The 15467-nt window shown below is 46.3% G+C and overlaps 1 protein-coding gene across 2 annotated transcripts in view; it reads right to left on the reverse strand.

Moving 5' to 3' along the window:
- IGF2BP3 (insulin like growth factor 2 mRNA binding protein 3) overlaps positions 1-15444 on the reverse strand; it is a 121206-nt gene extending 105762 nt beyond the window's left edge. The window contains exons 1-2 of one of the 2 annotated variants that reach the window (XM_054692423.1): positions 14785-15444; positions 13375-13435 (exon numbers count right to left, since the gene is read on the reverse strand). In XM_054692423.1, coding sequence (XP_054548398.1) covers positions 13375-13435; positions 14785-14959 — 236 coding nt within the window. In that variant the 5' untranslated portion in view covers positions 14960-15444. The remainder of the gene's footprint in view (positions 1-13374; positions 13436-14784) is intronic. The other variant, XM_037509124.2, reaches the window with a different exon arrangement.
- Positions 15445-15467: the final 23 nt, after the last annotated feature.

Here is a 15467-nt window from a genome sequence, read left to right on the forward strand (position 1 = left end):
ACAGTTTCACCCTTTAATTTCAACTGCATGTAGATAGACATAGTTATCAATATGAGACAATACTACTTTAATGTCAGATACTCTGGGGAGTGGGTATCGTACAGGGAATATAACTGAAATGAAAATGCATACATTGTGCAAAAATGAAAAATTATGTAAGAATTATATAACATAAAATATAAAAAAAATTACGTCAAATACTCCAAGAAGTCCTTTAATTGCCAACAACCTTGTGCACGAGTTTTTACTGATTCCTTTTGTTAACTGAGAGGCTCACAGAGTGTAAGTAATTTACCCAGGACCACAGAGCTGAGCAAGGATTCTAAAGTTGGTATGATTCCAAGCAAGATGCCACTGGCCCTCTATTGCTCTATTTCAGCTCTTGATTTCACTCATAGTGTGCAATCATTTTTCTCCAAAGTTTCAGCTCATTAGATCAACAAAAATCAAATAATATAAGCTTTAATCATCACAACTGATGATTGCCTTATAACTGAGCATTAGGGGCCTCCCTGGTGGTGCAGAGGTTAAAGACCCAGTGCTATCAAGCTATTGCCAGCCACTGCAACATGAATTTGATTCCCGGCCAGGGAGCTAACCTATATGGCACAGCAGACCTCTCCTCCTGTCGCATCTGCTGCTTCCCCTCAGCAGTGTATTCCAGTAGATCCGCCTGTTCTGCTCCACACTCTGTCTCTGGTTAATCATCTCACACCCTCACACCTCCGGCCTATATCCCAGTTCTTGTAAGCATAAATAATAAATCTTAAAAAAAAAAAAACACCTGAGCATTAAAAAAAAAAAAAGGACATTCGTTCAGTCAACCTTACAACAAATTTCCTATTACTATTTACCCTAATTACCCCAGCAAAGGGTATCCCATCCAAAAATAGTTCTAAATGGAATGTTGTGGGGCACAGCCATCCCCATGAAGCACTCAGGAGGTAGAGTTCAACAGGATCTAAAATCACCTGAGGTACCAAATTCTGAATAATGATCCTAAATAACCATCTGCTAAATAGTATTAACTAAACCAAGCCCCTAAAGTCAAACACATTAAAAATCAGAACATTGTCATTCATTCCTCGAGTACACAGGCTACTCTAGATACTCCTACCTTTCCTACCTACATTTGAGCCTCTAATTTCAAACAGGTCAGATTACCCCCTCACCAACGAGGATATTTCATGCTTATGTGCCTTAGCTCCTCCTATCCCTTTGGGCTTTTCCAACCTCAATATACATGGTTAGCCTTGGTTTGCCTTCACATTGTTCTCCTTACCTATCCCTGGCTTACTGTACCAACACCCAACTAAGCCTAATAGCCCTCCTGTGAGTCTAGGGCATCCCACACACACCCTGTAAGGGGCAGGACAGGGCACAAGGCAGGTTTTCTGATCCCATGCAGATCGGGTAAAGGAGGAGTCAGAGTCCTCAGTAGTTTTGCAGGTTTTTTATTTGGGGTTCACCAGGCATATGGCAGGCAGGGGTGCTGGCTGGGGGGCTGGGAGGCTGGCAGGCCTCCCAGCCCCAGCAAGTCCTCACTCTATCTGGGCTCTCTAGCGTTCGTTCTGCTGCTTCTCGGCTTCGGCTGCGGCTGCTGCTGCTGCTGGTGCTGGTGCTGCTGCTGGGCTGCTGGCGTCCCCCCGTGACGCCGCCCTTAAAAGCACAGTCCTAGCTCAGCTGAATCCCATCTACCTATGCCCACACCCTATTCCAGGTGCCCGCCATCAGGCATGCATTCAGGACAAGGATCCATCATCTATCCTGATGGCGGAAGGGCAGAAAAGCCTGATATTTTCTTTACCCTACAGTCCACCCCCTCAGGGTTTTCTGCCATACAGTCTATACATATATACACAATTTTCTAAGCAAACAAACAATGCAGCCATGGCCCACAAAAGCAAATACATCAAATAACAAAATACAACAGAACACAAATAAGTCCAGGCAGGGCACCAACCAAGTGCAAAAGACAATCATTGGTACCAGCAGATGAGCCACCAAATCTGCTGCCAAAGGCACTGCTCATACGAGGGAGGGGAAATCACACACGGCATCTGCTATAACATACCAGGAGCCGTCAGGCTTCCTGGCCTTCTCTGGCTGTAGTCTAGGCTACAAGGCACACACAGCATCCACCCCCAGGATGCACTAGCTCTGGGATTGGCAATTTTATTCTGTTGGGGTAATCGCCAACCCTCAGGGTTTCTGTCTGCAGTCGCTCCAACACTCGGCCTTCACGGCCACCAATGCGACTCACAGACCCTGCACTCAAGCCAACCCACTGCACAATCACATGGGTTGGGGATCCAAACTCTGCATTCAGCTTGGGCTCCACCCCAAGCCACATTCCCCACCCGTCCCCAAGGACAGGTTCCTCAGCTCCTCACCCTCGCTCAAGAATGACCAGGGCATCACCCACAGGTGATTTTACGAGACTCACAGTTCTTCAGCATACCCAGGCTGCTTAACAGCCGCTCAGGGCTTCTCAACTTATCATCAGTACCAGCTTTTGCTTTCTTAGTTGGCTTTTCTCCTCCACCTGGCTGCTGGGCATACACAGGCTGCTTTTGGCCATCAAGGCCCACTGGCCACCCCCAGTGTCCCAAAACATATCAACCTGCAAGGTCCTCCGCCTTCTGGCGGGATTGTCAGTCCAAGTCCATCAGTCCATCAGTTCAAGTCCATTGGCCTCTCCCTGCGTCAGCAACGGCCTGCTGCCTCAGGGTCATTGGCTGGTCCTTTCCGGTGTTGGTGGCTGGTCCTTTCCGGTGTCGTTGGCTGGTCCTTTTGGCGTCTCCTTCACGCCAGGTCTCGTCCTGTAGCTCGTGGGCGTTGTTCACCTTCTGTGCCGCCATGGCGCCTCCAGCGTCATCACAGGCAAACAGTCTGTTCTCCTTAGTCCCTCCAGGTCTTCGGAGGGCTCCAATACCGTCTGCATGGATCTTGCCGACTTACGCCAATTGTAAGGGGCAGGACAGGACACTGTGCAGGTTTTCTGATCCCATGCAGATCGGGTAAAGGAGGAGTCAGAGTCCTCAGTAGTTTTGCAGGTTTTTTATTTGGGGTTCACCAGGCATATGGCAGGCAGGGGTGCTGGCTGGGGGGCTGGGAGGCTGGCAGGCCTCCCAGCCCCCAGCAAGTCCTCACTCTATCTGGGCTCTCTAGCGTTCGTTCTGCTGCTTCTCGGCTTCGGCTGCGGCTGCTGCTGCTGCTGGTGCTGGTGCTGCTGCTGGGGCTGCTGGCGTCCCCCCGTGACGCCGCCCTTAAAAGCACAGTCCTAGCTCAGCTGAATCCCATCTACCTATGCCCACACCCTATTCCAGGTGCCCGCCATCAGGCATGCATTCAGGACAAGGATCCATCATCTATCCTGATGGCGGAAGGGCAGAAAAGCCTGATATTTTCTTTACCCTACACACCCCATGACTTATTTACAATTTTCCTTTCTGCAGGGATATTAACCCACCTTTAGGATTACTACCACAGTGAACAACTGTTACAGTTCATTCAGGGATTGAGACATAACAAAGTGAAAGTCATTATACTCTGTACTTTTCTTCAGAACAAGTAATTTATTCTTTTTTCTAGCCCTAAAAAGCAGCATGGAACCAACTACAAGAACAAGTGCTCAATCTATGCTTGTGAAGCTAAAAATTTATATAAGCCATAAGGAACTAATTCATTTATTTTTTAAAGATTTATTTTATTTATGCATGGAAGAATTGGGGTGTAGAATAGAGGCACGAATGGGTAGGGGGTTGAGAGGATTCACCAGACAGAGTGGGGAGCAAAATAGGTGGATTTACTGAAATACACTGCTAAGGGGAGCAGTAGGGAAGACAAGAGAGGTCTGCTATGCCATATGTGGGTTAGCTCCCTGACCAGGGATGGAACTCAGGTGATAGTAGTGATGGCTAGGCCATCACGGAGTCCTAGCCCTAGCTATAAGTTATCAGAAATCAATCTTTATAACTTTTAACTTAAGTCTTATGTGAAAGGGGCACAAATGAATAGGGATATATTTTTGTCAGAGTTAGCACAACATCCATGGTAGAAAGAAAAAGGCTGTTGGGCCTCCCCAGTGGCGCAGTGGTTGAGCGCTGGGTTGCGAAGCTGCCCGCAGCCTTTGCAGCGCCGGTTCGATCCCTGGCCACTGGACGAGGGTCCCACATGGCGCACAGACCTTTCCTGCCACGCCTGCTGCTCCCCTCAGCAGTGTACTTCGTCAGTCTGTCTGTTCTGTTCCCGCTCTGGCTCTGGTGAATTCTCTCACCCTCACACGCCTCTGACTGTACCCAGTGCTTGCATAAATAAATAAATAAATATTTTGAAAAAGAAAAAGGCTGTTCCTAGAATTAAATAACCCTGCATGCTTGAATAAAAGTTTTTAAGCAAACTGTGTCACTGCACATGTCATTGAAAGCAGTCCTCCTGGATGTCAAATTATGACTACCACGTCAGTGTAACTGAATGCAGTGTTTTGGGCAGAGTATTTTCAAGTTTAAATGCGCATGTCTTTTAACAGTAATTCTCATTATAAGAAGTTACCTTACAAAAACACCCAATCCAGAGTCCTAGCACATAAATCTAAATATGCTCAACTGAAATTACTATGAAAAGAATGCTTAAATTCTTGCACAACTATTTTGAACAATGCAACTGCTATTGTACCATTTATACCTATTTGTACCTACACTAAAGATTCTTCAATGCTTTCAGTAAAAGCACAAATTTTATATATGACTTACTTGTTAAATTTAAAAAAGCGGGTACATGCACAGAAGAATCTTACCAGCTATTAACACCTGGGAGGTATATGGTAACACGGAGCACTGAAAAACAAATCTTCATACTTTACTTCCCCTGTTTTGAATTCTTTTGAATGTATACACATGTGAAAATTCAGTCTGTTTACTTAATCTTTATAGAAACTATGGTATGAAGGTTATTCCTTAGCAAAAAAACAAAAAATGTAATACATGCTCCCTGAAAATAAAAACAAAAGGGTACAACCCACAGATTTCTATTTATATGAGTCCACATCCCAAAACAGAACAAAGCTTTTCCATATTTCTGTTATCACCACCAAATATAATCTTTTTTTTTAAAGATTTATTTATTTATGCATACAAGAATTGAGGTACAAGGCCAGAGCTACAGGGGTGTGAGAGGATTCACCAGAGACAGAGCAGGGAACAGAACAGGCAAACGGACTGAAGACACTGAGAGGAGCAGCAGGCAAGACAGGAGAGGTCTGCCGTGCCATGTGGGTTTCTCCCTGGCTAGCTGGGAATCCAACTGGCACTGCAAAGGCTTCGGACAGCGTCACAGCGCTGCCCTCAACCCACTGTGCCCCCGGGGAGGCCCACCACCAAATATAATCTTTATCCAGCTTTCTCATTTGAACCTCCAGGGAATAAATACAAAGCAGCCAAAGGAGTGACTATCAGCTTAACACACATTGTCCCCAGGATCTGGGAGACACTGTTTCCATTCTAACCTCCCTGAGCCTCCATACCCTCATTCTTATACAACATTGTGCATCTCAAAGTAGAGAAGGGATTCATACCCAGGTTTAAGACCTTTTATCTCACAGTCTTCTGGCAATGTCTCTAGTTCAATAAGGACACATGACACAAGCATCAGGACTCCTAACCAAGAGATTTCAGCACAATTTCTCCCTCCTACTCTCTCTTAATCTTCAGTTTAAGACACTTATGCAAGCCAAGATCCTGCTAATCCTGGTAACAAGCTGTGACAACCAGGCACCATGGACTCCACTTTGGACACCTTTACCTCTTTTTCAATCTAAAATATATCCCATGAGTCACAATCACCTGCCTGAGATAAAGCCATAGTACCCACCTTCTCATACTGTCTGTTCTACTCTTATCTTTCCTTATGTCCATCTCACTTCCTGCAATTCATTTACATTAAGATGAAACTGTTAAAAAAAAAAAAAAAAAAAAAACCTTAGGGCAAAAAATAGACTCATTGTCTTAAAACAGGATGTCCATACGTTTTCATTCCACAGTATGCCCCGGGTTCCAGACCACCTTTACCTGTCTTTTTTCCGGACTACCTGTGCCTCTTTCCTACATGAAGATGATAAACCAACCCTTCAAAGAAGCCAAACAAGATTTCTTTTTTCTTCAGAGAAAGCAAGAAACAGGACATCTCTGCTCCAACTTGCCATTGCAAACATGATCCGGCTGCTGTGTAAGCTACTTTGAGGATTTGACAACTGCAATGGGAGGAATGAAGGCAGGGCAGAGTCAGAAGACCTAGAAATGGGTTCCCACTAATCACCTGCAGTGCCTTGGGCAAGTCACTTCTTCTCCTGTGGCTTTATGGAGAATCCTTTGGTTAAAGTAGCTAATACCACTTAAAAAATTCTATTGTGCTATCTCTTTTATTAGTTTTTCTTTCTTAAATAGGTGTTCAACACATTCTGAAAGTAGTACCCTATTGATAAAAAGACTTGCAAACACAATTCTTAAAAAGAGTTATTCAGACCAAGTAATCTGTCTCAAAATTAATTGAGCTAACACATCCCCTGGTTTGTGTGACTACTGTGGCCAAATGGAATTCATAATTTGAGGAAGAGCTACCAACGATGAGGTTTCTCAATATGCAAAACAGATTTCTTGAATTTTAAAAAAAAAAATTATGAATACAGGGCCTCCCTGCTGGCACAGGGGTGAAAGCCACAGAGCTATCAAGCTATCACCAGCCACTGCAGGACTGAGTTTGATCCCAGAGTTCAGTTCCAGGCCAGCCAGGGAGCCAACCCACATGGCACAGCAGACCTCTCCTGTCTTGCCCGCTGCTCCCTTCAGCAATGTATTGCAGTAGATCTGTCTGTTCTGCTCCCCACTCTCTTGTAAATCCTCTCATCACCCCCAACACCTCTGGCCTGCTCCCCAGTTCTTATATGCATAAATAAATCTTTAAAAAATTTTATGAATACAATGGAAGTAATGCTTTACTTATCCCAGCATCCTAAGATATCAAAATGATCAGAGTATTTTTAATGAGCCAATGATATTCAGAAATGTTTTGGCCAATAGTTTTAATGTCTATTTGTCAAATCATCTAGTAAATTAGACACCACACAAAAGGAGTGGACTTGGTCTACAATGCTGTGCAAAGGACTTTCCAAATGTACTTTAATAAACACGGACTAGATCATCTATAAAAAAGTGACAGACACAAGTAGTATTAAAACAGATTGCAGGGCCTCCCTGGTGGCGCAACGGTTGAGCGCTGGGTTGCGAAGCTGCCGGCAGCCTCTGCAGCACCGGTTCTATCCCCGGCTGCTCCCCGGCCACCTGAGGAGGGTCCCACATGGCCCGCAGACCTCTCCTGCCGCCTGCTGCTCCCCTCAGCAGTGTACTTCGGTCCTTCTGCCTGCTCTGCTCCCCGCTCTGGCTCTGGTGAATTCTCTCACCCTCCTGCGCTTCTGACTGTACCCAGTGCTTGTATAAATAAATAAATCTTTTTTTTTAAGATTTATTAAAAAAAAATAAGGGAGTTACTGAGGGGAGTAACAGGCAAGACAGGAGAGGTCTGCTGCGCCATGTGGGTTAGCTCCCTGGCCACCAGGGAGGCCCCTTTTTTTCCTTACATTTTTAAAAGAACAGATTTATCAGGAAAAGGAAGAAAGAGGGACCTGCATAGACACTGGTCTCTAACAGGTTTTAAATAGAACTTTCTCATAAGGCCTTCTTATGGTCCTAGAAAAGTAAGAAAATGAACTAAAATCCTAATAAATGAACTCTGGAAAAATGATTATATCCAGATTGCTCCAAAATTCATAAATCATGTTCCACCTATTTACAGCAAAACTAGAAGGCTGACATTTACCACCACCCCTGCTCACGCATTTATCTATCTAAATCACAATGTCTGTGGTATTCTATACAGCTGACTATACCTTCCTTTCCACAGGTGTTCCTCATTTATCTCCCAGAAACAATTCACTCTGCTTGTTTTCTTCTATACCCCACTGACCTTAACTTGTCTTTGTTGGTCCCTCCTCTTAGGGCACCAGGATCTAGGTGATCCTGTCCAATTCCATGATTCCAAACACTACAAATTAATGAAGCTTACAATATTCACCTCTACTTTATAAATCTCTTCCTATACAACATATATCTAAGAATTTAGGCCTCTTTCAGCTTATATTTCCATTCTGCAAAGATTACTTCTATAGTAATTTGAAACTATTTCCTAATCAAGTTAAATGGTATCAGGATAATTCTCTAAAATATTACATTCATAGGCTATGCATTCCCCCTCAGAGCAACAAAATTCACACACTATATTAATACTTGTAACTGTGTTTCTTTACCAGTACTGAACACTTGTCAAAGAGTAATTTGACCATGGTGAATTACACCCTCAATTTTAGTAGAGGACCAAAAACTACCCTTGCCACCAGTCTACCAAAAAACAACAAAAAACCCTGGCAGTCCTAGTCCATTTGTAAACATCAGATTTGCTGGGCAGTGCTTCTAAGAATGCCAACCCTGCCCGTCGTCGGTCACTGCTACCACACTGCCACCTCCTGTCTTAGAACTCTGAAAGCTTGAATCAGATGCGACAATCGAGAAAGGAAATGGCTAAGAATAGCCACCCTCTCCTTCCTCCCAGACCAAACCAACTACCAGGGTTACTGAGCAGATAATTCACACCTTTCAAAAATTGGTTACTCCTAGAAAAATTGCTGCCTGAACATTGTTAAAGACAATTACAAAAACCTTGACTTAAAATATATGAAGGTGGCTGAACAGCTTTGCTTTAATACAAGCCCCCAGACCCATAACAACACATTAAGTGCAGTGGTGTACCTCTTAAAAGAATTTCAAAGCATGGCAAAAATAAGTTCCCTCTCACTACTGCCCAAAATGAATACACATACAAAAGCAACTGACCTTCCATACTACAAAATAGAAATACAAGTTCCTTATAGGGAAAACCATGGATCTCTGTAATTCCAAAAGATATTTAAAAACCTTAACTGGTAACTCATCTATTTCAAACAGAATGGCAAAACTCAGAAAAATATGCCCCTTGTAGTTTATTATAAAGGCATTTGGCATGAACAGAGAATGTAAGTGATCACACAAATCAAAAGGAAAGCCAAAAAAACAGAAGCCAAGATTCTGAATTCCCACTGGCTCCAAGCACTTGTCATGTTTCCATAACGTCTTCCTTGTTAATGTGGACAATCACACAGATGCTACTTACCAACATTCATTTAACTTTTTTTATTCTAATAAAGATAAAGTAAAAAAAATTTAAACTCTTTGAAACTATTAAGACAATATGAAATTTTAAAAAAGCAAAATCTTTTTGGCTATAACCACCTAAACAATCATGCATGACTGATTTTAAACTGAGCACTCCCAAGGATAACCCTGCTTATGGTTCTTCACCAGCCATGAAAGTTTCCTAACATTCAAATCTATGCATGTGTGAGAAATCTACCCAATGCACAAGTTTCACCTGTACACACTGATAAGGAGCAGCACAGCTATCCATACCTGTATTTAGATGTTCAGCATTAGAAAGAGCTTTTGTTGACCTGACCCAACAGGGTCTTATGCCTTGAAGAAGGAGCACATTTCTGGGCACATTGCCCCACCCTCTTCTTTACTTAATGGCTGTCAAAATGCAGCAATAACTTTTTTTTTTTTTTTTTTTTTTTTTTTGTTTATACATGCACTGGGTACAGTCAGAAGCGCGGGAGGGTGAGAGAATTCACCAGAGCCAGAGCGGGGAGCAGAGCAGGCAGAAGGACCGAAGTACACTGCTGAGGGGAGCAGCGGGCGGCAGGAGAGGTCTGCGTGCCATGTGGGACCCTCCTCTGGTGGCCGGGAGCAGCTGGGATCGAACCGGCGCCACAGAGGATGCAGGCAGCTTTGCAACCCAGAGCTCAACCGCTGCACAACCGGGGAGGCCGTGCAGCAATAACTTTTAAATAGTCACTTAAAATAAGATGTTTACAACCCCAGAAACTTTCATACATGCTCAATCTATACAATTTATATGGTAAACATCAGAATCTATTATGGAAATAAGCTGTTCACTTAACTTTTTTTTAAGCAAACAAAAAACAGACATTTGGGATTTGGCATATTTGCTTTAACAAACGCTTTCTGGAAAAATATTAGCAACTATATCCTACTATTTGTCACCTTTATTCAAATATATTTTAGCTATAATAATCCTAATCATAATGCTGACAGCTAAACCATCAGGAAATTTAAGCTGCAAAAATTTGAAAATATATTTATGTTCATAATTGTGAAAAGTCATGGAAAATGAACTAAAACTACCATTCTCTCAGTTTTCCAATGTCAGCAACTTTCCCATTCTTTTTCCCATGCCCAGTGATCCACGACATAACAAAAAAACTGCATCAGTGCTATTTACAAAATCACATAGGGGCACATACAAGGTCCCACAAGATACTGAGTATCAGACTCAGCTACAGTCTTTCAAAGTCACAAACCATATTCACACCCACCCTCCTCCCCAAGGGGAGCAAATTTTTTAAAGCTTATACCTCAGAGTAAAGTCAAGTCTTCTTGCTTTGTCTTATATTTGAAACAAAAAGTGCAACACTATTACAGATCTCCAACTCTATCTTCTTTTTGGATACAAGGAACCTCAAGTTCTGTGAAGTACTGCTATTATCTTCCCCAACTGAGGGGTATCTGAATGCAGAAAATCAACATTCCTTCCACATTCCCTTGAGACTTCGGTAAGCAGGAGCTAAACTTGGTCTGAACTAAACTCAACAATGCCTCTCTTCCTGTAAGGGTCCCTGCCTACCTATACTTGAAGTCAGAGTTGGGCCAGCCTGCCAAATAAACATCCAGTCACCTCCTGAAACTGCTCCCCTGTTTAGTTGCTGCAAGCCCATTCATCCATCTCAGAGTGCTTCCATAAGCATTCTCAGCACCCGCTCCCAACGTGCCTTGCACAACAGGTATAAAGGTCACTGTGGCATATGTGGGTGTGCCTGCCTCGGATGCCCACATGATGGTGGGATGGAATGTAACGACTGCTAAGCACAAAGAACTGGTCTACAACACTGGCACTCAACTCACTATCACCAATCCCATCCACCCAGACCTTCACATTGGTGCTGGCCATGTGGAGCACCACGTTGCCTTCTCTGCCCTCTCCGACTGCCTATCAGAGTGAAAAAAGTCCAGATAAGGGAAACCACATCACAATTGCAAGATTCAGCTAAAACAAAAATTTTATATAGTTTTCCAGCAAGCTTCCTTAGACAGAGAAAGTTCTACTTTTGTCTTAAGCAAATGACTAAAATATATGCAAAGGACTTTGATTGTTCTCAAAATCAGCAAAAATTCATCTCCTATGTAGTCACTCCTGCTTACAAGTAAGACAGTATAATTTAAAATCCTGAGAATTTTAATGCTAGTGAAAATCAATAAGGAATTTTAATCCATATTGTTAATAAACTGAAAAAACTTCCATTGGTAAGTAAATTGCTGACAACACTTTACCTTATATTCCTTCCTAAATAGCAACTCCTGTTCCTTATTTAAAAAAAAAAAAAAACAAGTGACTAAGTATGTCTTTAGATTGGGTAAAAGCCTTTCAAAAAAAAAACAAAAAAAAAAAAAAACAGGGAGTCTTTACTACATGATGTTTTTAACTTAATTCCCTACACATGAGGAGAAATTCACACCAGGCTGGAAAGTAAAAAATCAGGAGAGTAAGTCAGAGAAATCTGCACTGACACTCAGGTCAATGAATTATATCCAAAAAACAAGACATTTAATCATTACTATTAGAAATTCACAAATGTTAAAATGCCAGTCCCTCAACACAACTCTTATTTTTTAATTCAAAATTTGCAGGAAATTAAGGCACTGGCTAAACATGAGCCAATTGGAATTTGCAGAATGTACTTATTTTTTCCCCTAAGCAACCAATTCAGATTATGCCTCTAAACCAATTTTAAAGAAGATATATCTTCTCACTCTGTAATTCTGATTAAACTGACTTCAAGTTAGATACTTTACAGTGCATTCTACTTTAGAATCTTTTAAAAAATAACTACATTTTCCTACATGAAATAGCTCAACACCTACAGAAACTCTTAACTACAACTAAACCAGGGCACATGAATGAATCCCTTTCCAATTATTCTAGTTGAAATTAAGTTCATGAACAAGAGAAGTCCTCCAAATCCAACCCAGCTCAGTAACAAAAACAAGATTTGTGAAAATGTTTTACTGGAAGAGAGCTCAATCTAGAAATCTAGATATATGATAACACCTTATATAGCCATGTCCCTCCGCACAGTACCAGGTAGAGAGCCAACCCCTCAAGCTCACACACTCTTACCAATATCTAATCAACACACACAGTCCTAGTTTAAATTAACTTTCAGTGTATTGCTGGGCCCAGAATGGGAGTGGGGGATGGGAGAGAAGACAGAAACTAACCCCACGGCGCAAAATCCGGAGGGAGGAGCACATTTCCAGTTAAGAATCACAGAGCCAAGATTTGGCTTGGTCCTAAGGAGTCATTTCTCCAAAATACTCCAGAGGTTATATAACATTCTCCCAACATTCTACCAAGTGGCACACTACACATGCTCTCCTAAGAAGAGCAATCCCCTCACTTAAGTAGCACAAATATGCAGATCTTCATGTTGGAAGCAAAAACATTTTCTTAAAGGGGGAGATGAATGGAAAACAAAAGAGCATTTGCAGAAAACTACCTAACGCTGGAGTGAATGAAAGCCCTTCTGAGTAGGAGAAGCCCGGGCTTTCATTCACGCTTTCCAATCCCGGCTGGTAGCTAACAGGGTAAAGGTAAATTCCTCTCCTCTTACATGTGGGGATGGCCTCCCAAACCTCTTAGCCTGGTTGCTGCCAACTGGGGTCAGAGTAAAAAAGGCGAGACACACCCGCCTGCGACTGCAGCTGCTCCTGTCCATCCATTACTTACAGGTGGGGGGCGGGGGTCATACACGGCTTCCTAGACCTACAGAACTGCCTTTGAAACTGTTTTCTTGGTGTAGCACCCTGACCTACTCCGCCAGAGAACATTTAGCTGTGCGAACTTCCTTGAGAGAATTTTATACCAATAACAATAATTCAGTGGCAGACTCCACAAATGCCCTCGGTTCCTTGGAAGCATTCCTTACGCACACTTAGAGACACACTTACAGAAGACACACACACCCCTGTCATAAAATTAAATGCAAAAGTAAAAGATGAGAAACGCCGCTTAAGAGAAAAAGAAATTGTTTTCTGTGGCGTTAGGAGTCTTTCCTTCCAATTATGGGGTAAGAACAAGAACCGATGAGCTCACCTTTGCCTTTTGGGGACCGAGTGTTCGACTTCTATGGGTTTTCCGTGCAATTCCACCTTACCTGCGGACACACAGAGGTGGAAGACAGTTGGCAAGGGTTAGCACAGCAGCTCCCCTGGCCGGAAAGACCCGCACGGTCAAAGCGGCGACACAAGTGGTCTCCTGAGAACTCCCAGGAACTTAGCAGGACGCGGCTCAGGGCCCAGAGAGAGACGCTGACCCCCTGGGGCTCGGCGTGTGTAACTTACAGGTGGGCAGGGAGACTGGCTCACAACTTCGGCGACAACCTTCCCCCTAGGCCTCTGCGCCCACCCCCCGGGTCACCCAATCCCTCGACGCCCGCAGGACCGACGCTGCCCCTCCACCCTGCTCCAGAGGACAAACTCAGGAAGGGAGCTGGGGCGGCTCTCTTCCCCCGCTTCAAGCGCAGACCCACCGCTGCAAGGAGCGGGGCGCAAGGCTCGAGGACCCAAGGGCAGGCGCCGCAAGAGCGGGCGCCCAGAGGTGCATCTCCCCGCGGAAGGAACGGCGCGCGACGGCCCGCGAGGCGCGCGCCACACCGAAAAGCCCGCGGCCGCGCGAGGGCCCCCGGCGCTGCCTTCCCCTGCGGGATTCGGTCCCGCCCGGCCGCCCCACGGCGCGCGCCCCGCCACCTCGCCAGGCTGCAGCCCGCGGCCCCGCACAGCAGCCAGGGCCGCCTCCCCGGCCACCAGCGGCCGCCCCCGCCCACCTGCCCTTCTGGCTCGTCGGAAGGGAGGAGGCTGAACGTGGGGCCCAGGTCGCACTTGCTCGCCTCCCGCAGGGCGGAGAGGAAGCGTGGGGGCCTCGGTGCGCGGCGGGCGGGGGACACTTTGCGTTCTCCCGCCGCCGCAGGCTGGGACAGGAGGGAGGGGAGAGAGACGCCAGCGCCATAAATAACGAGCAGAGAGGAAGGAAGGAGAAAGGAGCGAGCGTTCGCGCTCGGCCCCCGAGGCCCGGCACGCCGGAGCCCGGAGCCGCGCCTGGGCCGCGAGCCGCGCGAGCGCTGGGAGGCGGGCGCCGGCGGCCGCGCCTCCCCCAGCCCAGTTCGGGGCGCCCGGCCGGGTCTCTGCGCCCCTCGGAGTCCGCGCCTGGGCTTTCTTGACAGCGCGTCCGCCCTCCGCCCGCAAACCCCCCGCCGGCGGACGGGAGCCCCGGGGGCCGCGGCCGTCCCCAGACGGAGTTCAACACCCCGACCCCACGCGTCCGGGCGCCCGGGCCTCGCTTCCTCTCCCCGCCCGCACCCCGCCTCGCCCGGGCCCGGGGCCCCGCGTGGACACCGAGGCGGCGGCCACGGGCCTTGGCTCCCGGCCCCTGACCCCGGCAGGCCCGGGCGGGCGGCGCGGGCCGGGGGCGCGCGCAGACACCCCAGCGGGGCCGGCCGGGGCCCACCTGAAAGCGCCTCGATGGCCTTGAGGGCCCAGCTCTCGTCCGGACAGTCCACGAACGCGTAGCCCGTCTTCACCAGGAAGGGTCCCGACACCGGGATCTTGGCGTCCTTGAAGACACTTTCCAGGTCCGAGGGCACGGCGTGGTCGCTGAGGTTTCCAATATACAGTTTGTTCATTGTTCAGAGTGGTCGTTTAAAAAAAAATAAGAAAAACGAAAAATTAAAACCACCCCCAGTGACGGGCGGCTGCGGCGGGCTGGGCGCCCTCGTCCCCTCGCCGTTGGAGCGCGCACGGCAGGCGCCGAGGGCCGAGAGAGCCGCGGCAACAAACCCAATGGGAGGGTTCTCGGTTTTCGTTTCCTAGCTATTAAAAAAGGAAAAGAAAAAGCCTCACTACACACCAAATGCATCAACGAGTCTTCCTAACTCTGAGGAGGCGGGATTAGCCAGAAAAAGGCGAGCCGGAGGGGGCGGGGGGGAAACTACTTTTTGTCTCTTCCTCCCCGGCCTCTCGCGGCGGCCGGCGGCCGGTGGAAATATCACACTCCGGGAGGCCCGACGCCGCCTCCCCGTGAAAAAAAAAAACCCGAAGGGGTGACTGGCAGCGGGGAGGGGAGAAGGGGTGGAGGAAGGCGCAGGAGGCGGAAAAAATCCGCTCCGAGTGTCCGGCTTTTTGAATGAGCCA

Source organism: Talpa occidentalis, unplaced genomic scaffold (assembly GCF_014898055.3).
Source record: "Talpa occidentalis isolate TD23 unplaced genomic scaffold, MPIMG_talOcc4v2.1, whole genome shotgun sequence".
Lineage (NCBI taxonomy): Eukaryota > Metazoa > Chordata > Mammalia > Eulipotyphla > Talpidae > Talpa > Talpa occidentalis.